Source organism: Periophthalmus magnuspinnatus, chromosome 10, assembly GCF_009829125.3.
Source record: "Periophthalmus magnuspinnatus isolate fPerMag1 chromosome 10, fPerMag1.2.pri, whole genome shotgun sequence".
Lineage (NCBI taxonomy): Eukaryota > Metazoa > Chordata > Actinopteri > Gobiiformes > Gobiidae > Periophthalmus > Periophthalmus magnuspinnatus.
In genome coordinates, this window is record NC_047135.1 from 15,423,800 (window position 1) to 15,444,424 (window position 20,625).

A 20,625-nucleotide genomic window follows, 5' to 3' on the forward strand; every position below is an offset into this window, starting at 1 on the left:
TGCTACAGATGACTGAAAGTTTACGTCCCACTTTCCCCCTTGTAGAATCAACCAATTACATTCGCACAGTGAACTCAGGAGTAGAGGACCTTATTTTTTGATGGATTGGATGCAGTTCTCGATCAGTAAGCGTGGTTTATTCTGCTATTGACATAATTTTAGGTAAAATATATCATGTGTAATCGTTAATATTGCTTCTGTGCACATAGTGCTCATTTGAACCATGCGCTCTGGCACATTTGTGTTTAGCTGTATGAATTAGACTTTGAATGATGTTGTTTTATTCTGCATTTTGCATTATTGTAGGTAAAAATATAAGATGTGCATCAGCATCTCATCGCATGGGGCGCCTCATCTGTCACGTTCCTGTCAAAAGTTACGATTCAGACTTTGTTTATTGTTGATATCTGTCAGAATGTAGTTCAGACATCGATAACTGTGCTGCCCAATAGGCACAGAAGCTAACAAGTGTCATTGCTATAACATAGGCCCCCCTTGTGGGCATACACCAGAACTAACATCTAAACATTGTATTGAAACTGCAAACATGAGGCAGTCTGGTGCCGTAAAAGTGATTATAATTGTGCGCAATGATCACAATTCTTAAAAAAAAAACATTAATTGCAGACCTTTTTTATCATGATTAGCGATATTATCCTATATTGTCCCATCCCTAGTTTCATTCGACAAAACTGTATTTGCTTCCTCTTCCTATTTTTGTTTGATATAGTCTGGTTTTGAGATTTTAATGTCGTGAAAGTCCTTGTATAATCTAGAAGTTAATTTCAAACCAGAATCATCCCGATATGTCTTAATAAAGATCTTCAATATAGGTATTTCAAAAGCATTTTTATCTTTTGGCATGAAGCTTATTATATAATGACGATACATCCCATCCAATGTATTTGGTGCAAAATCAAGGTCATTAGAAGCCCACCTCAATATTTTGATCGATTCATGCAAGTTGTTTTTTTTTTTGTTTTTTTTAAATAAATTTTACCAAAGTTTCAATGGTAAATTGATCCACTGATTACCTTTGTTGCATCTGTTTCTTAATAAGGCTTTTGTCTCCTAGTATGGCATGAATTGGGCATTCATTAGACATCTTTATTTTTATTTCCTTCCACCTGGCTTCATAATCTGTATTACACCAATACACCAGGGTTCTAATTTGGGCTGATATGTAATAGTCCTTCAAATAGCGCAAAGCAAGGCCCCCTTTCTCCTTTCTCCAACTGGAGAGTCTTTAGTCTTAGTCTTGGCCTCCTCCCCTGCCAAATAAATCTGGAGATTAATTTATCCCACTTATTGAATTGTTCTTCACTAATTTGGATCAGAAGTGTTTGAAATGGATACATCATCCTAGGTAAAATGTTCATTTTAACAGTTTCAACTCGAGATTTAAAACTAAGTATTGGTATCAGTTCCCATCTTCTAATATCATTTTTAATTTTCTGGAATAAGGGCTTCATGTTCACATCATACAATTTTGATAAATCCTTTGGTACATTCACTTCCAAGATATTCTATATGTTCCAATTCTCAGTTTAACGGAATTTTAGAAGTTAGTGACTGAGTAGGTGTGTAATTAAAACTAAGTAGCTGTGTTTTAGAAATGTGCAGTTTATACCCAGATATTGAACCAAAAGTTTCCAGGTAAGAAGGAAGACTTCAAAAAGTTGAGTCTGGATTTGTCAAGTACATCAACACATCGTCTGCAAATAAGGAGATTTTGTGTTGGCCAAACATCCCCACCCAGGCCTGTGTCAGGAGCAATACCCCGACTCAACGCCTCAATAAAAATGGCAAAGCACAATAGACTGCTTGTGCATCCCGGTCTATTTCCTCTCTCTAGGTTAAATGATTTGTAAAGTGCTCATTAACTTTAATTCTCACTTTTGGACATGTATATAATGCTTGAATTACCCTTGTAAATTACTGATGGAAGTGAAATTAAAAAAAAGTTAACGCGATCAAATACCTTTTCGGCGTCGAGGCTTACAAGTAACATTTATCCTGAGTTTTAACTACCTGTGTAAAACTTAAAAAAAAAAAAAATACAGAATACAATGATTTGCAAATTCTTCTCAACCTATACTGAACTGAATAAACTACAAAGACATGATATTTAATGTTCAATCTGATAAACTTTATTGTTTTTATGCAAATATTCACTCATTTTCAATTTGATGCCTGCAACACTTTTCAATAAAGCTGACACAGGGGCAACAAGAGGAATGGGTCCATAATATCATCAAAGGCGGGACTGTATTAAAAACAGATATGAATGTGTAAAGGATATTACCACATGGGCTCAGGAACACTTCAGGAAACCATTGTCAGTTAACACAGTTCGTTACTACATCTCTAAGTGCAAAAACTGTGTTAAAACTGTATCATGCAAAGCGAAAGCCATATATCAACAACACCCAGAAATGCTGCCGGCTTTTAAGGGCCCGAGCTCACCTGAGATGGACTTACCCAAAGTGGAAAAGTGTGCTGTGGTCTGATGAGTCCACATTTCAAATTGTTTTTGGAAATCATGAACGTTGTGTCCTGCAAGCCAACGAGGAAAAGGACCATCTGGATTGTTATCAGCGCAAAGTTCAAAAGCCAGCATCTGTGATGGTATGAGCGTGTGTTAGTGGCCATGGCATGGGTAATATACACATCTGTGAAGGCCCCATTAATGCTGACAGGTACATACAAGTTTTGGAGCAACATATGTTGCCATCCAAGCAACGTCTTTTTCAGAGACGTCCTTGCCTATTTTAGCAAGACAACGCCAAGCTACATTCTGCATGAGTTACAACAGCGTGGCTTCGTAGTAAAAAAGGGTGGGTACTAAACTGGCCTGCCTGCAGTCCAGACCTGTCTCCCATTGAAAATGTGTGGCACATTACATTCAGTAAGAATGGGAAAGCATTCCCCCTGCAAAGCTTCAACAATTAGTGTCCTCAGATCTAAAACACTTATTGCTTGTTGTTAAAAGGAATGGTGATGTAACACAGTGGTAAACATGCCCCTGTTGCAGCTTTATTGGAACTTGTTGCAGAAATCAAATTGAAAATGAGTGAATATTTGCATAAAAACAATAAAGTTTATCAGTTTGAACATGAAATATCATGTCTTTGTAGTTTATTCAGTTCAATATAGGTTGAAAAGGATTTGCAAATCATTGTATGCTGTATTTCTTTTAAGTTTTACACAGCATGCCAACTTCATTGGAATTGGGGTTGTATAATGTGTAAAGTTCGGTGAATGTTATCCCGTGTCTGTCTCCTCCTAATAAAAACCTGTCTGGTCCAGACTAACAATTTGGGGTAAGATATTTTCTAGTCTTTTAGAAATGATATCTGTAAATATTTTATAATCTTGATTAGGCACACTAATGGGGCGATAGCTCCCACACTCGAGTTTATCCTTTCTCTCCTTTGCGATCAACGAAATAGAGGCCTCATTCCAAGATGGAGGCACTAGGCCAAATTTCAGAATCTGATTGTGTGAGGTTTTCAAAATGGGGGCAATAAGGTCCTTCATCTTCTTATACCACTCAGAGGGAAAGCCATCCAGCCTTGGTGCTTTGTTAGTTTTACAATCAGGAATGGCTTTTTAAATTTCTAGTTCAATTATTTCTGAGATCAAGCTATTGTTTTGTTTTTCATTTACTTTTGGTAGATTAATCGTATCCAAAAATTGGCGTAATGAGACTGCCATCCACCGTCGGCTGAGTGTATAATTGTTTATAGAATACCAGAAATGCTTGTTGAATATCTTCCAATTTTGTGACTATAGTATCTGTTTAGGAATCCTTTATTTTGTGAATTGTATTGTCCAAATGTTTTTATTTTTTTATTAAAAGCCAATAACTTTGCGGATTTTTCTCCTGATCCATAATATCGTTATTTCTGTTGAGAGAATTTAAATTAGCTTTATGTGCATTTTCCAATTATTTTAATTGTGTTTGTAGAATTGTTAAATGCTGATTCCTTTTCTTTTTCTTCCTCATTTTCATTTTCAGCTAAATAGTTTTGGATATATTCTCTAACTTGTTCCCTCATAGAATGTAAGATACTTGTATTTAACCTCCAGGAAGTATCTCTGTTTTCCTCACTTAAAGCAATGTCCATATACACTCACCTGAAGGATTATTAGGAACACCATGCTAATACGGTGTTTGACCTCATTTCGCCTTCAGAACTGCCTTAATTCTACGTGACATTGATTCAACAAGGTGCTGAAAGCATTCTTTAGAAATGTTGGCCCATATTGATAGGATAGCATCTTGCAGTTGATGGAGATTTGTGGGATGCACATCCAGGGCACGAAGCTCCCGTTCCACCACATCCCAAAGATGCTCTGTCGGGTTGAGATCTGGTGACTGTGGGGTCCATTGTAGTACAGTGAACTCATTGTCATGTTCAAGAAACTAATTTGAAATGATTCGAGCTTTATGACATGGTGCATTATCCTGCTGGAAGTAGCCATCAGAGGATGGGTACATGGTGGTCATGAAGGGATGGACATGGTCAGAAACAATGTTCAGGTACCCCGTGGCATTTAAAGGATGCCCAATTGGCACTAAGGGACCTAAAGTGTGCCAAGAAAACACCCCAGACACCGTTACACCACCACCAGCCTGCACAGTGGTAACAAGGCATGATGGATCCATGTTCTCATTCTGTTTATGCCAAATTCTGACTCTACCATTTGAATGTCTCAACAGAAATCGAGACTCATCAGACCAGGCAACATTTGTCCAGTCTTCAACTGTCCAATTTTGGTGAGCTTGTGCAAATTGTAGCCTCTTTTTCCTATTTGTAGTGGAGATGAGTGGTACCTGGTGGGGTCTTCTGCTGTTGTAGCCCAACCCAGCTCAAGGTTGTGCGTGTTGTGGCTTCACAAATGCTTTGCTGCATTCCTCGGTTGTAACGAGTGGTTATTTCAGTCAACGTTGCTCTTCTATTAGCTTGAATCACTCGGCCCATTCTCCTCTGACCTCTAGCATCAACAAGGCATTTTCGCCCACAGGACTGCTGCATACTAGATGTTTTTCCCTTTTCACACCATTCTTTGTAAACCCTAGAAATGGTTGTGCATGAAAATCCCAGTAACTGAGCAGATTGTGAAATACTCAGACCGGCCCGTCTGGCACCAACAACCATGCCACACTCAAAATTGCTTAACCTGTTACTACCGAGAGTCCCCTAATCAGGGGACTTTGGGAGGTGTATTTTTGTTTCGCCATGAGCCAACACATTAATCACGGAAAATACATTAATGTGGCACATCAAATTAAACAGCACCGCTAGCGCTACAAGGCTATGTAGACTATTTTCACCGTCCACAAACACAACTCAGATGACACCCAAGAGAACACCTCAAAACCAAATCCTCCAACCTCAGTTTGGCCAAACCACTCGCCGCATTTACGGCTCCACAACAGCCGTACTTCATGCTACCCACACAAACCACCACTCAAAAGAAAGCAGAGAGTCTATCGGTTCCAAAGATGTAAGCCCCAGCACTGTACACCAAAGCATCGCGGAGATATAAGCCAGCGCATCAGATCACAAAACATTGCTTTTCAAAACCACATTAGTAAAAATTGTCTTACCTTTGTCGTCTTGCCGTGAAAAGTTTATTCCATTTGTAAAGAAAAGCTATTTCCTGTTAGCTCCGACTGTTGTCCGTCACTTAAAACAGTCCGAGTGGTACAATAGTGATATATAGTTCGTACCGAGCGCTTACAGTGAACCAGTGGAAAAGCATGGCACTTTCACATGGCTTTGTTTTTCCCCTTCTGGTTGGCTGACTGTGTTGTCAATCTTGTATTGCAAGTCATAGCCTTATTCTATTGGCTTTCACAATTCCAGAGAGGTGTCACTCAAGCATATTGACCAATCCGCTGGGGAGTAAAGTCCGCGCGTACAGTAAGCGTGCGTGTGCGTAATAGCGCCTTTACGCGCAGGATGCACAGCGCACCGGACAAACTTAGTTTTGTTTCTTTCACTAAATTCATCTCTAAAAAATCATTCAAATGCTTTATGCGGTCATTTTATTTGTAGGGGAAACATTCATATACATATATATTTATTATAATTATTAATTAATAATTATTAATTTCATTTTTATTTTATTTTTATCCAAAATGCCAAAAAATGTTTTCTTTAGGTCTACTGAACACCATTAGTGATATAAAAATGAAATATATAACTTTTACATGACAGAAATGCAAATGGCACTATGTGTGCCAAATGGTGCCAAAATGGAGACCTCGCCTGACATTCCTGTATTAAAATCTCTCTTTTTTTGATCTGCTTCATCTAATCAGTTTAAACCTTTGCAGAGATAATGTTCACATGTTTGGTTTCTATTTTATGAAGTAAAAAGGCTATGTTAGCAACATTCCAAAGAGTTATTCATCATAAAACATGTTTTTTTTAGGCGAGGCTAAAAAAATCTAAATTTTTGCTGTGTTTCATCCTAATTTTCTCTTTATCAGTAACACATACATGGATAAATGACATATCAAATTATTCTGCCCAATGATCCCTTTACAATGGCACAAAAATCATTCAAATACACCTTGGGGTTGCTTAGATAATTGCATTATGGAGAAATTGAACAGGTGTTCCTAATAATCTTTTAGGTGAGTGTATACTGAGCTGTGGTCTGATATATCCGTAACACCTATTTACCAATTAACCACTCTGTGTAAATCATTTTTATATATAAAGAATAAATAAATAATCCAGTCTAGTAAAGATTATGGGGGATGGGAGAAAAAAGTATAATCCCTTTGTGGTGTGCAAATTCCCACCAAACATCAAGGAGTCCGAGATCTTTCATTGTTAATTTGAAGCTTTTAGTTGTTTTACTCGCTCCCTGTGTCTGTGGATTGGATGAATCCAATGATGGGTTAAGTTGTATGTTCAAATCACCTCCCAGAATCAAAATACCTTCTGTCTCTAAACTAATTATTTCAAAAAAATGTTTATAAAATTTACATTCATATCCTGGGGGGCATATACATTTATGACTGCAATCAAAGCACCCTATAGATAACCTTTAACCAGTACATATCTCCCCTCTTTAAGATAAGATAAGATATGCCTTTATTAGTCCCACAGTGGGTAAATTCCAATATTGCACCGCAGTTAAAGAACAGAAGGAAAATGGTACATGCAATAAAACAAGATAATAGATAAATAGCTTTTTTTTTTTTTTTTTTTAAATTGACTTAAAAAATAAACTAAAAATAGACTCTAATATAACTTCTCTGTAAAGTGACTTGAGTATTGCACATAGGTATGGTTGAATGACAAATGTTCAGTGTTAACAGTGTTCATTGTACAGTCTGACAGCAGCAGGAAGGAAAGATCTGCGAAACCTCTCCTTCACACAGCGAGGGTGAATCAGTCTGTCACTGAAGCTGCTCTCCAGGGCAGACAGAGCTTCCTGCAGGGGGTGACACTCATGGCCCAGCATAGAAAAGACCTTAGCCAGGACCCTCCTGTCCCCCACCTCCTGCACCCAGGACGGAGCTGGACTTCTTGATGACCTTGTCCAGCTTCTTCCTCTCTCCCTCTCTGCGATGCTGCTGTTCCAACAGACCACACCGTACAGGATGGCTGATGCCACCACAGAGTCATAGAAGGTCTTCAGGAGTGGCCCTCTCACTCCAAAAGACCTGAGTCCCCTCAGGAGATAGAGCCTGGAGTCCAGTCCAGCTTGTTGTTCAGATGAACACCCAGATACTTGTATGAGTCCACTCTCTCAATGTCCCTTCCCTGGATGTTCACTGAGGGGGCAGTAGAGTGGCGTCTGCGGAAGTCCACCACCATCTGCTTGGTCTTCCCTGCATTGATGATGAGGTGGTTCTGCTGACACCAGTCCACAAAGTCCTGTGTTAGTCCTCTGTACTCCACATCATCATCATCCTTGATGAAGCCAATGATGACAGAGTCATCAGAGAACCTCTGCAGGACGCAGTAGTCCGTGTTGTGTCTGAAGTCTGCAGTGTATGCCTTTTCTCTTGAATACACTCAAAATTGTATTTATTAGAAATCAGTTTTACTACACCGCTCTTTGAGCTTTGGGAGCACGAAGCAAGAAAATTGTTTAAATTTCCATTTAAGTTTTTCATATTCTGAATGGGGTATATGCGTTTCCTGAAATAGGGCCAACTCTATTTCCTCCTTTTTCAACTTAGTGATAGCTTTACTCCTTTTAATAGGATTCCCCAAACCATTAACATTGTAAGTTGCTACTCTTCTTGGAAATAATTATGCAAAGTACTAAGACAATTAAAGTAAATTTCCTCCTGTAAATGAAACCCCTAAAAACAAAAACAGAACTAGGCACCAACATCAGAACATCCATCCATTTTCTTCCGCTTATCGGGAGCTGGGTCGCGGGGGCACCAGTCTAAGCAGGGACTCCCAAACTTCCCTCACCCCAGACACGTCCTCCAGCTCCTCCGGTGGGATCCCAAGGCCAGGCCAGCCGAGAGACATAGTCCCTCCAGCATGTCCTGGGTCTTCCCCGGGGCCTCCTCCCGGTGGGAGGGAGTAACTGAGCCTCCTCACCCTATCCCTAAGGGTGCGCCCAGCCACTCTGTGGAGGAAACCCATTTCGACCGCTTGTATCCTCGATCTTGTCCTTTCGGTCATTACCCAGAGCTCATGACCATAGGTGAGGGTAGGAACGTAGATTGACTGGTAAATCGAGAGCTTCACCTTCCGGCTCAGCTCTTTCTTCACCACAACGGACCGATACAGTGACCGCATCACTGCAGACGCTGCACCGATCCGCCTGTCAATCTCACGCTCCATCCGTCCCTCACTCGTGAACAAGACCCCGAGATACTTGAACTCCTCCACTTGGGGCAGAGACTCATCACCCACCTGGAGAGGGCAAACCACCTTTTTCCGGTCGAGAACCATGGCCTCGGATTTGGAGCAGCTGATTCTCATCCCAGCCACTTCACACTCTGCTGCACACCGCCCCAGTGCCTGCTGCAGGTCCTGGCTCGATGAAGCCATCAGGATAACATCATCCGCAAACAGCAGAGATGAGATCCTGTGGTTCCCGAACCAGACCCCCTCCGGCCTCTGTCTGCACCTAGAAATTCTGTCCATAAATATAATGAACAGAACCGGTGACAAAGGGCAGCCCTGGCGGAGTCCAACATGCACCGGGAACAGGTCTGACTTACTGCCGGCAATGCTAACACAGCTCCTGCTCCGGGCATACAGGCATCGGACAGCCCTTTAGCAAAGGGCCCCGGACCCCATGCTCCCGGAGCACTCCCCAAAGGACACCATGAGGGACACGGTCAAATGCCTTCTCCAGATCCACAAAACACATGTGGACTGGTTGGGCAAACTCCCATGAACCCTCGAGGACCCGATGGAGAGTATAGAGCTGGTCCAGTGTTCCACGACCAGGACGAAAACCACACTGCTCCTCCTGGATCCGAGGTTCGACTATCGGTCGGATTGTCCTCTCCAGTACCCTGGAATAGACCTTACCAGGAAGGCTGAGGAGTGTGATTCCCCTGTAATTGGAACACACCCTCCGGTCCCCCTTCTTATACAGAGGGACCACCACCCCGGTCTGCCATTCCAGTGGTACTGTCCCCGACCGCCACGCGATGTTGCAAAGACGTGTCAGCCAAGACAGTCTGACAACATCCAGAGACTTGAGGTACTCAGGACAGATCTCGTCCACCCCCGGAGCCTTGCCACCGAGGAGCTTGCTAACCACCACGGTGACTTCAGCCAGGGTGATGGACGAGTCTCCGGGTCCCCAGTCTCTGCTTCCTCCTTGGAAGACATGACGGGGAGGATTGAAGAGATCCTCAAAGTATTCCTTCCACTGCCCGACAACATCCCTAGTTGAGGTCAGCAGCTCTCCACCCGCACTGTAAACAGTGTTGGTGAAGCACTGCTTCCTCCTCCTGAGGCGTCTGACGGTTTGCCAGAATTTCTTTGAGGCCGTCCGATAGTCCTCCTCCATGGCCTCCCCGGCTCGATAGGACTCCTTCTTCAGCTTGACGGCATCCCTTACTTCCGGTGTCCACCACCGGGTTCGGAGATTGCCGCCGCGACAAGCACCGCAGACCTTATGACCACAGCTACGAGCGGCCGCATCGACAATAGAGGTGGAGAACAGAACATGGCCCACTCGGAGTCCATGTCTCCAACCTCCCCCGGGATCAGGGAGAAGTTCTCCTGGAGGTGTGAGTTGAAGACCCCTCTGACAGAAGGCTCTGCCAGGCGTTCCCAACAGACCCTTATGATACGCTTGGATCTGCCAGGTCTGTCCGGCTTCCTCCTCCGCCAGCGGATCCAACTCACCACCAGGTGGTGATCGGTTGACTGCTCAGCCCCTCTCTTCACCCGAGTGTCCAAGACACGCGGTCGGAGATCAGATGACACGACAACAAAGTTGATCATCGACCTCTGACCTAGAGTGTCCTGGTGCCACGTGCACCGATGAACACCCTTGTGCTCGAACATGGTGTTCGTTATGGGGAAACTGTGACTAGCACAGAAGTCCAATAACAAAACACCACTCGGGTTCAGATCAGGGAGGCCGTTCTTCCCAATCTTCCCTCCAGGTGTCACTGTCGTTACCCACATGGGCGTTGAAGTCCCCCAGGAGAACAATGGAGTCCCCAGTCGGTGCACTGTCTAGTACCCCTCCCAGGGACTCCAAGAAGGCCGGGTACTCTGCACTGCTGTTTGGCCCGTAGGCCGACACAACAGTGAGAGACCTGTCCCCGACCCGAAGGCGAACCCTCTCGTTCACCGGAGTGAACCCCAACACGAAGCGGCTGAGTTGTGGGGCAAAGAGCATGTCCACACCAGCTCGCCACCTCTCCCCGCGGGCAACGCCAGAGAAATGGAGAGTCCAGCCCCTCTCAAGAAGTTGGGTTCCAGAGCCCAAACTGTGCGTGGAGGCGAGGCCGACTATATCTAGTCGGTAACGCTCAACCTCCCGCACAAGCTCCGGCTCCTTCATCCCCAGTGAGGTGACATTCCATGTCCCCAGAGCCAGTCTCCATATCCAGAGATCCGGTCGTCCAGGCCCCCGCCTTCGACTGCCGCCCAGATCTTCATGCACCAGCCGCTTACAGTCGTTGAGGCCCCCGCCTTGGACTGCCGCCCAGATCTTCATGCACCGGCCCCTTACGGATCCTCTTGCGGGTGGTGGGTCTACATGAGGAAGGCCCCACGTCACTCCTTCGGGCTGAGCCCGGCCGGGCCCCGTGGGGAAAGGCCCGGCCACCAGGCGCTCGCTGTCGAGCACCCACCGCAGGCCTGGCCATCTAATAGCTCCTTGTTTTCCTTCCTAAAATCACAAAGCCCTTTCAAGATTAAGTCGGTTTTCCCTTCACCATCTCTAATTCAGTTTTAACTTTTTTAATCAAATAACAAAGAATTTCTCAGCTTTGACTAGATAAAAATATAGTTGTTACAGAAATTTTATTTACTCTTATTGTTTCTTTAATAAGGGTGTTGTATAGAGAATGCACGTTTTAACAAGGAAAAAATGCACTAATGTGTTTTAGCCATTTTTTCTGCAGACAGTGAATACAAGAATAAGTATTAAATATTCAAATAGTCCAGTTCCTTCAGTGTTGTATTGCAATGATAATGTTACAGATCTTCCTGAGGGTGTAGTCAGAGCAGCTATTTTAGTTGTGCCGTTACATTTTCTTGTAGTCCGGTATTATTACCATTGTTAAAAATGTTCTTCTGTTTTTCAGAACTCCGTGGAAGCGTTGCTGCTTCTCTGGAGATGGAGAATACATTGTGGCAGGTTCAGCCCGACAGCATGCGCTCTACATTTGGGAGAAAAGCATCGGAAACCTGGTGAAGATCCTCCATGGGACCAGAGGAGAGCTGCTGCTGGACGTGGCTGTAAGAATCAAGCTAACTATAAGGATCCTGTCTTTGAATAGCATCTAATCGTAATACTTGCATAATACTGTCGAAAAGATGCATTTAGAAATGTTTCTAGAATCAGATCATTTGTGTGATCACATGCATAATGGCTGGAACAACACCCTTAAATTAATTTGTGTTGTTAAATGTTTCAAGTTTGAATAGGAATAAGTATATAAGTATTTGTAAGAAGACACTTTCCTCTGTGTTTCAGTGGCATCCTGTGCGTCCGATCATCGCTTCCATCTCCAGTGGAGTGGTGTCCATCTGGGCCCAGAACCAAGTGGTTAGTCAAAAGAAATAGTTTAGTTTATTGGAGCCATAAAATGACACAAAGTTCCAAAGTTAAATTAGCAGTTATAATTTTTCAGCTATATAGTTTTCGAAGTTGTTACATGGGTTACGATATTGATTTGATTTGAATGTGTTTTGTGTTCTGTGTGTGATGCAGAAAAACACATTTCACATTATTTTTTCTGCTAATGAGCAAAATATGAATACTTATTATATTAACATCATATTTTAATAAATTACAGTACAGTGGTCTATGAAGTGTTTTAGTTCATTTGGTTCAGTGATTTACAGCTCAGAATTTTTATTCAGTTGTGCTTTCTAAGGAGAACCATTTTTATTATATACTTTTCAAGTAGACTGCCAGAGGAAATCTGTCCTTTTTTTAATTGTGATTTGATGATTTATTTGAATTATTTCTTTTCCTCCTGACTCTCCTGTCCGTATCCACACTGCTCTCCCTCATCTCCAGCACCAGCGACAGACAGTTGCTCCTCTCTACACTCCCCTGCTCTTAACAGACACACAGGGCACCTACATCTTCTTTCTGAATGCTGACACGATGTTATATTACATAGCAATGTCACTATGTCTAAATGCATGTGGAAGGACGCATGTATATCTAGCGAACACGTGTTTTGAATTGTGACCAATGATTCAACGCATCCCTACTATATATCAGTAATAAACATGTGCTATATTAATTTAGTAATACAAAATTCTCAAAAGGCACATGTGATCCCTGTACCTCTCTGTGTTTACAATAGTACTTTAGAGGTGGACAATAGTTTTCTTCCATGGATCTTTGCAGCCTTATATATGTTTTAACATATACCTCAGATAGTATGGTATGAAAAATACACTTGTTTTCACGTCCCCTTTGATAAAACATGGCTTTGCAGTGCTTTAAAGCATATATACTTAAATATAACATTATATACTTAAATGCAGCATTTTTGTTAAATGCTTTTTCAAATGTGTGTTTTGATCCAGGGCGACATTAAAGTTTATTTTGGATGTTAAAGTTTGTGTTTTTGTTATTATTGTTACAGGAGAACTGGAGTGCGTTTGCTCCAGATTTTAAAGAATTGGACGAGAACGTGGAGTACGAGGAGAGGGAGTCTGAGTTCGACATCGAGGACGAAGACAAAAGCGAACCGGAACAGACTGGTACAGACCAGAGACCAAGGGTTTAGAACACATGTTTAATATAGACCACGTGTTTAATATAGAGAGATATGATACAGAGCTATTATTAAGACAAGAGTGAACCGGAGCAGACCGGTATAGACCCGAACTGGGTTTGCAAACAGCTTTGAGCTGGTGGCAGACCCTTCACCAGAAAAGTTGCATGGTCTTTAACGTACAGAATGGCAATGATCAGCTGCAGGTTCTCTGTACACAGATTTCTTTAATGAGACTTAGTGATATTGTTGTGTGATTCTGGAGCGTTCAGCAGCAGAGTACAGTATATTTAACAGTATTTTATCGGTTGTTTTCTAGGAGGGGATGCTGCAGAGGACGAGGAGGTGGACGTGACCTCAGTTGACCCCATTGTGGCCTTCTGCAGCAGGTCAGAAACAACCACCACAAACACTAAAATAATGCAGGCCATGTTTTCTGAAAGATAATCTCCAATTGATATTGTTTTGAAGATGTGCATATTAAATATCTTTATCGTCTATCATCTATAAGGTGTAAATATGTTCTATGAAATAAAAATCAGCAAAAATGATTAGATTAAAATTAAATAAATCTATAGTGTAAACTTCCAAATAAGACTATTAGGAAGGGCTGGGCACAAGACAACAAATAAGTCATGTATAACGATCTCAATTAAAATGCTATTAATCTCAAGTTCAAGGTGATATTACTACACTTTTTGTTTTACAGTCCATAACCTCAACAGGCACATTTAGCACATTTAGGACAAAAATATGGTCATTTAATTAAATACATAAAATTCCAATATTGTTTCCCTTAAGTCTTCTAATGCCGGTGAATATCCTCCTGTATCGTGTGAATGGCGTTTCTCATGACATGTTTTCAGTGATGAGAAGAGTATTTGACGTGTATTAGGGCTGTAGGTTTTTAGTTGTTTAGTCGTCGGTTGATGGAGTCTTAGTCGAGCAAAACTTGTATTAATTAACTAAGCATTTGATTTAGATTATAATGATTTATATGAAACAACAGCAAAAGTGAGTCAGTGAGTTAGCTGAAGATTTGGTATTTATATGTAAAAAGAAGATTAAACTCATGCTTCACAAGTTTCATGTTTTTTTGTTTTGTTTTTTTTTTCTTACTTTTTTTGCATAAATAGCAGTTTTTGCATGTCGATGGCAGGACATGTCTTTCATTGACTTTTTTTTTGACAGGCGGATCGGTGCAGCGTCTGCAGTGATGCGGTCGCTGTATCGGTCCGTTGTGGTAAAGAAGGAGCTGAGCCGGAAGGCGAAGCTCTCGATTTACCGGTCAATCTACGTTCCTACCCTCACCTATGGTCATGAGCTCTGGGTAATGACCGAAAGGACAAGATCGCGGATACAAGCGGCTGAAAAGGGTTTCCTCCGCAGAGTGGCCGGGCGCACCCTTAGGGATAGGGTGAGGAGCTCGGTCACACGGGAGGAGCTCGGAGTAGAGCCGCTGCTCCTACACGTTGAGAGGAACCAGCTGAGGTGGCTCGGGCATCTGCTCAGGATGCCTCCTGGACGCCTCCCTAGGGAGTCGACTACCACTCTAACCTGTATTAGTGTTTGTTGTTTTCATGATGAGAATTTTACATATTTTATTGATCAGTGACGAGGAGCTGGAGGACTCACGGGCGCTCTTGTACCTGCCCATCGCTCCGGAGGTGGAGGACCCAGAGGAAAACCCGTATGGCCCCCCTCCCGATGCTCAGGCTCAGACAGCTCCAGATGATGCACCAGGAGACAAGAAACAGAAGCAGAGCAGCACAGACCCTCCAGCCAAAAAGAAAGCCCGTACTACCACCATCGAGCTACAGGGGGTGCCCAACGACGGTACAGCTTTCAGAATGTTGCTGTAGCGATTAACAATTTCAAACAACAAAGTATACCTTTTAAATGGCGAAAAACTCATCAAAATGTTCCCAAATCGTAATCACTGTTTAAATGTGTGTGTCTGTGGGTCAGATGCCCTCCCTGTATCTTCATTGGGTCTGGGTCTGTGTAGTTTTACTTTAGTTTAGTTTAGTATATTGGTTTATTTTAACAGGGACCATTTGCAAACACATTCAACTCATAAAAGAAAATATGTTTTACACTAGATTTAGCTAAAGCTAATTTCCATCTGCAGTGCAAAAGCTGCTAACCCTGTAGTTTAGACCTCTTCTGAGATGCTTGGCATTCTTGGATTAATTTAAAAGTTCAGGTGGGCTGTAGTTAAGTTGTTTAGTTAATTAATCAGTCCATAGTATCATAGTCAATCAAATTATAATTGGTCGACTAATTATTTTATGAAGATTATATTGATTTGTATAGACCATTGGAGAAGGGAGGAAGCATTGGAGTGAATTAGCTTAGTTTTGAGAGTTTTTTTCCAGTACCAAGTCATGTCCTCTTTTAGTAGATTACATGCACAGAGCATGTCTTTAGTCCAGTGGTTTTTAAATTTTTTTACACCAATTACCACAAATATTCAGCTTTCCGAATGCCTTTAGATCTAAACCAGGTCAATAATGTGAGTATTTCAGGTTTAAACTAGGGATATACTAGGTCTAATATTGTACTAAACTTTGCAATAATAGTCAAGTTAGGACAAAAATGTGTATACAATTGATTAAAAAAGAAACAAATATTGTAATTGTAAATGGCCTTGCCATAGTTTGAGAAACACCGCTTTAGTCATTTACAGCCCTGCTTCCAGTTTTAGGCTGAGACTGATTATTGACTACATTGTTCACACAGAAGTGAACACCATGCTGCTCCTGCATTGACCCGTATATGTATATGTTTCTGTAGAAGTGCACCCCCTGCTGGGCGTTAAGGGCGACAGTAAATCGAAGAAGAAGACGGCGGGGCGACCCAAAGGCTCCAAAGGTAAAGACAGAGAGTTTGTGCGCTCCAAGGCGTTCAGAGACAGAGCCGTATTTCCTCTGGAGCCTGTGGGGGGCACAGCGGGGGCCCACATCAGCGCGGGGCTCAAGGGCAGGGCAGAGGGCCTGGCTCCAGGTAAGAAACACAGAGACAGGTGAGACAGGTGTGTCTGCTGTTCCTGCTTCGGTCCTGGTCTGGTCCCGCTCCTGCTTAGCTCTGGCTCTCCTCAGTCTGTACTCAAATAGTTTGCATTCATGTGACATCAGCACATGAAAATCCCTCTAGTTTAAACAGAACTGGAGGACAGCTCAGAATTCTGTAGTGGAATTTGCTGTTTAACTGCCAGATTGCAGATTTGTTGACCTGGTTTATGGTTAATACCTCTGTAATTACTGGGCCTATCCCCATGAAACAAAAACTGGCACAGTGTCTTCTCTGTCAGTATAAATAAACAAAAGTGAAATAATTTTCTTCACAATAGCTTCAGAAAGTGTTCTCATTATTTACGCCCAAAGATGTGATTGTTGTCACCTGAAAGGGCTTTAGGCCATGAGATTAATGTCAAGATTGTGGAGCTAATCCCAAACCAATAATGATAAGGTTCAACATTTGTGGAGATTTTAGTTTGGAGATTTCTTTCAATAACAAATTATGACATCAACTTTTTGCAACCTTCCCATAATGGTAATTACTTGTATAGTTACCTGTGTATTATGTTTGGAACCAAGAATAATGCAATGAATAGCTAAAGTTATATTATAATTAGCACTGTTATAGAATTATAATAATAATATAGAATTAATTATTGTCTCACATGAACCGTGAGTGTCTCAGACTGACTGAGAGCTGTGTGCCGCTGCCTCTGCCCTGTGCCTGCCCTGCTGCTGATCATGTGACCTGTCTTTACCTTATATGGTCATGTTGCTGTCCTTATATGGTCTTGCCCCTTCCTCTGTGTGCTACCTGGTCTGGGTTTGTTTAAAAACTGTTGTACTTCTGCCTCTTTTTAAAGGTAGTTCTTAAATATTCATGCAAGGTCTGGAGAACTGCTATGGCATTTGTACTGGGTGGGACAAATTATAAAATGTATTCAATATAATTAATATACAAGATAGATAATTAATGGCTTAAGTGACTGATTAAAGGCACTGTATCTGATTGTTACTGTCTTAAAAACCTAAAAAACAGACATAGTTCATTTTAAATGGTTTGCCGTGGTCCAAAGTTATTCCTCATTTATCTTATGCATCGTGATGAGTTTGAGTTATTTGCCAGGGTTCCCACATGTCTTGGAAAATCTGGAAAATAACTGGCCTATTTAGAAAAAAGGTAAGATATCATAGAAAAAATAAATTTAGTCCTTGAAAATGTTTCCCCCTTTGCCTTGCTGTATTATTGGATAGGTAAAAGAGACTGACATTGTCATTAAGGTAAAAAAAAAATGGGATTTTCAAAAACCTCCAAAACCCACTAAAATGTATGAACCTTTTTTTTAATTACCTGCAATCTTGTGAGGGCCCTTTATCACTGCTTGCAGTTTTAATTTATTTATTTGTGTCTTTATTTTTATTTTTTTGTTTTTTCCATATCCAGTTAAAGTTGAAGAATTCAGACAGCACACATTTCAGTCAATCTGTTACAGAATTGCTAGGAAATTTTTGAAGCTAGGTCCAGTTGAACCTAAAATGGAGAATTTGGTGGTGGATTTTGAAAAAACTTCAGGCAATAGTCTCAGACCAAAACATAAGCTACCTAAGCAAAGCCTTATAGTCGTTTTGGACATCATCACAAAACAAAACCACTTTCTGCAGCAAGTGATTCTTAGGAGCAAGCGAAAAAGAGACTTTTCTGGGGCTCAAATCAGAGGTCAAAGCCACAATGCTAGAAAACCAGGCACTGCAAGATATACTCCAACGCGTCAAAAATTACGAGACAAAAAGCCAGAAAGACGCAGCAAATTCTAATTCAAAATCACCACAAAACAGTTTCAAAAGTTTCATGGAGTTAGAGGCTGAGAAAAACTCAGTCAGTGAGAGGACAAATGAACAGACCGAGCAGCTTGAAAGGGACATTGTTGAAAAACCTTTGTCATTTACAAGAGCTGTATCATGGTTTCCACTCGAAGCCAATGCAAGAAGCAGCCTTGAACGAGTGGTGTGTTCAATTGAATTCTGAAAGTGACTGCATCAGTGAGGAAAATTAGGTAATGTAACAGTGGAGTGTGGAGCATATGGAGCATTGCTGGTGCAATGAGAATATGGAATGTTGGACAAGGAGAGGGAAACATTGAGAGGCCAGAACTCTATTTTACAAGAGCAGTTGAAACAGTTAAAATCCAAACTGCCTGAAGAATAATGTGTTTTGAAAAAGTTAAACGATCGAATCCATGCTCAAAATGAGGCACTTTGGGAGAGGTGTGTAGAGCTATGGATAAAGTTGTTTATCTAGACACATGTCTGTTTAATCCCTCAGTGCAGGTTTGGTCCATAGCAAAAGATGAAGTTTAAATCTGTCAACTGGACAAATTGTTGTTGGAGTGAAGATGTTTCACTGCTCATCCAAGCCACATGTGGCCCTTACCGTTAAGGGCCATTAACGGTTGAATAGGGTTGTTAAGGCTGAAACTGGAGACAATAGCTGTTTACAGTTTCAGTGTAGTTAGCCCCTCTTTTCAGATATAAGGTGGTGTCCACCAGCAGTCTAACCAGCACTGAAGAAGCAGCTTGGATGAGCAGCAAAACGTCTTCACTCCTACAACGATTTGTCCAGATGACAGATTTAAACTTCGTCTTTTGTTATCTAGACACAGTTCAGGAAGAAAATGGAAAACTGGATGGCACATTGAAAGCATTGAGAGGTCAGTAGTGTTTTGAAAGAGGAGTTTGACCAGTTACCATCAAAACTCCCCTGAGAAGATGGAGAAGCTGACTGTCCAACTGAAATCTTAAATGGGCAGTATCTCGGAAGAAAATAAGCCTTTATGGGACAATATCTCTGACAAGCCAGAAAATCACACGAGAGATGAGTTGGTGTAAGATCTCTGAGGCATTAAACATGTCACCGATGCTGCTTAAAAAGTGAGAAGGCACAATCATTGCAGCATAATTTATGCAAAGACAAAGTGACTTAAAGATGAATACCTAGGAGGAGCTCAGAATTTTGCATTATGAGAATGACTATTTGCGGTCACAGCACAAGGAGTTTGCGATACTGCAAAGTCAAGATATTTTCAAGATATTAAACAAGAACTTGAAAAGCCAGATAGGAGAGATGAACAAATTTAACAAAGATCAAAGAAGGGAGATCAAACTGTTCCAGAAAAATGCAGAAGGAAAAGCTTTTAAAATCTGCTGTGATTCTGAATGGAGACCAAGGATTCAACAGTAGCTTTAGGAAGTCAGAAATTAACGACCTGACTAACATTACAGCATATGTTTATCTGCTGTGTCCAATTAGCTTTTGTGTTTCCCAGAGGCTTTCAATCAACCTGGAATTGGCTTCTTGTAGCTAATAGCATTTCTTTTAATTTTAGATCTATGGCTGTATTGGTTTGACATGAGTTTGTCTGAGAAGCTAGGAGTGGGCTACTGTTTGGTTCCTCTCTTGGACTCCTTTTTACCTTCCTCAAGTTACTGTGGACGTCACGGTCGTCATTGGGGTTGTACTTTTTTTGTTTTTTTGCATGGGGCAGATCTTACAGCTAATGCATTCTAAATGAATGACAAAGATATTTAAAAAAAACAGAATCAGTGCAGTATTGACTTGTTGATCACATGAACATTGAACATTTTACACAAATCAGCCTACTTTATATAATCATCCGTCTCCCTAGCTGTCTCCCTAGCTGTCTCCCTAGCTGTCTCCCTAGCTGTCTCCCTAGCTGTCTCCCTAGCTGTCTCCCTAGCTGTCTCCCTAGCTGTCTCCCAAGCTGTCTCCCAAGCTGTCTCCCAAGCTGTCTCCCAAGCTGTCTCCCACGCTGTCTCCCCACCTGTCTCCCCACCTGTCTCCCCGCCTGCCTGCCTGCCTGCCTGCCTGATGCTGATAAAGATTTTATCCAGAATTATGATCTGTCAAATAAAATTTCACTTTTTTCAAATTACACAAGTTCCATTCATCTTTTATTTCAGCTTGTAGAGGTTATGAATGTTGGGATGTCATCTGCATAACCTTTTATAGAACTGCAAATGAAGTTCCTTTTTTATAATTATTAATAGTTATTCAGTCAATATTTTATTTCTTTATTTGTTTTTACTTAAACATATCCAGCAGTCACAATAAATAGTTTAATGTCATATTGTGGAACATGGTAAAGCAATAACATC

General features: G+C 41.6%; 1 protein-coding gene across 2 annotated transcripts in view; it reads left to right on the plus strand.

The window, feature by feature from the left end:
• rbbp5 (retinoblastoma binding protein 5) overlaps nt 1-20,625 on the plus strand; it is a 38,203-nt gene that overhangs the window by 16,614 nt on the left and 964 nt on the right. The window contains exons 8-13 of one of the 2 annotated variants that reach the window (XM_055224660.1): nt 11,780-11,933; nt 12,172-12,243; nt 13,301-13,418; nt 13,752-13,821; nt 15,045-15,268; nt 16,229-16,306. In XM_055224660.1, the coding sequence (XP_055080635.1) occupies nt 11,780-11,933; nt 12,172-12,243; nt 13,301-13,418; nt 13,752-13,821; nt 15,045-15,268; nt 16,229-16,306 (716 nt within the window). Of the gene's footprint in view, nt 1-11,779; nt 11,934-12,171; nt 12,244-13,300; nt 13,419-13,751; nt 13,822-15,044; nt 15,269-16,228; nt 16,439-20,625 lie in introns of both variants that reach the window. The other variant, XM_033974190.2, reaches the window with a different exon arrangement.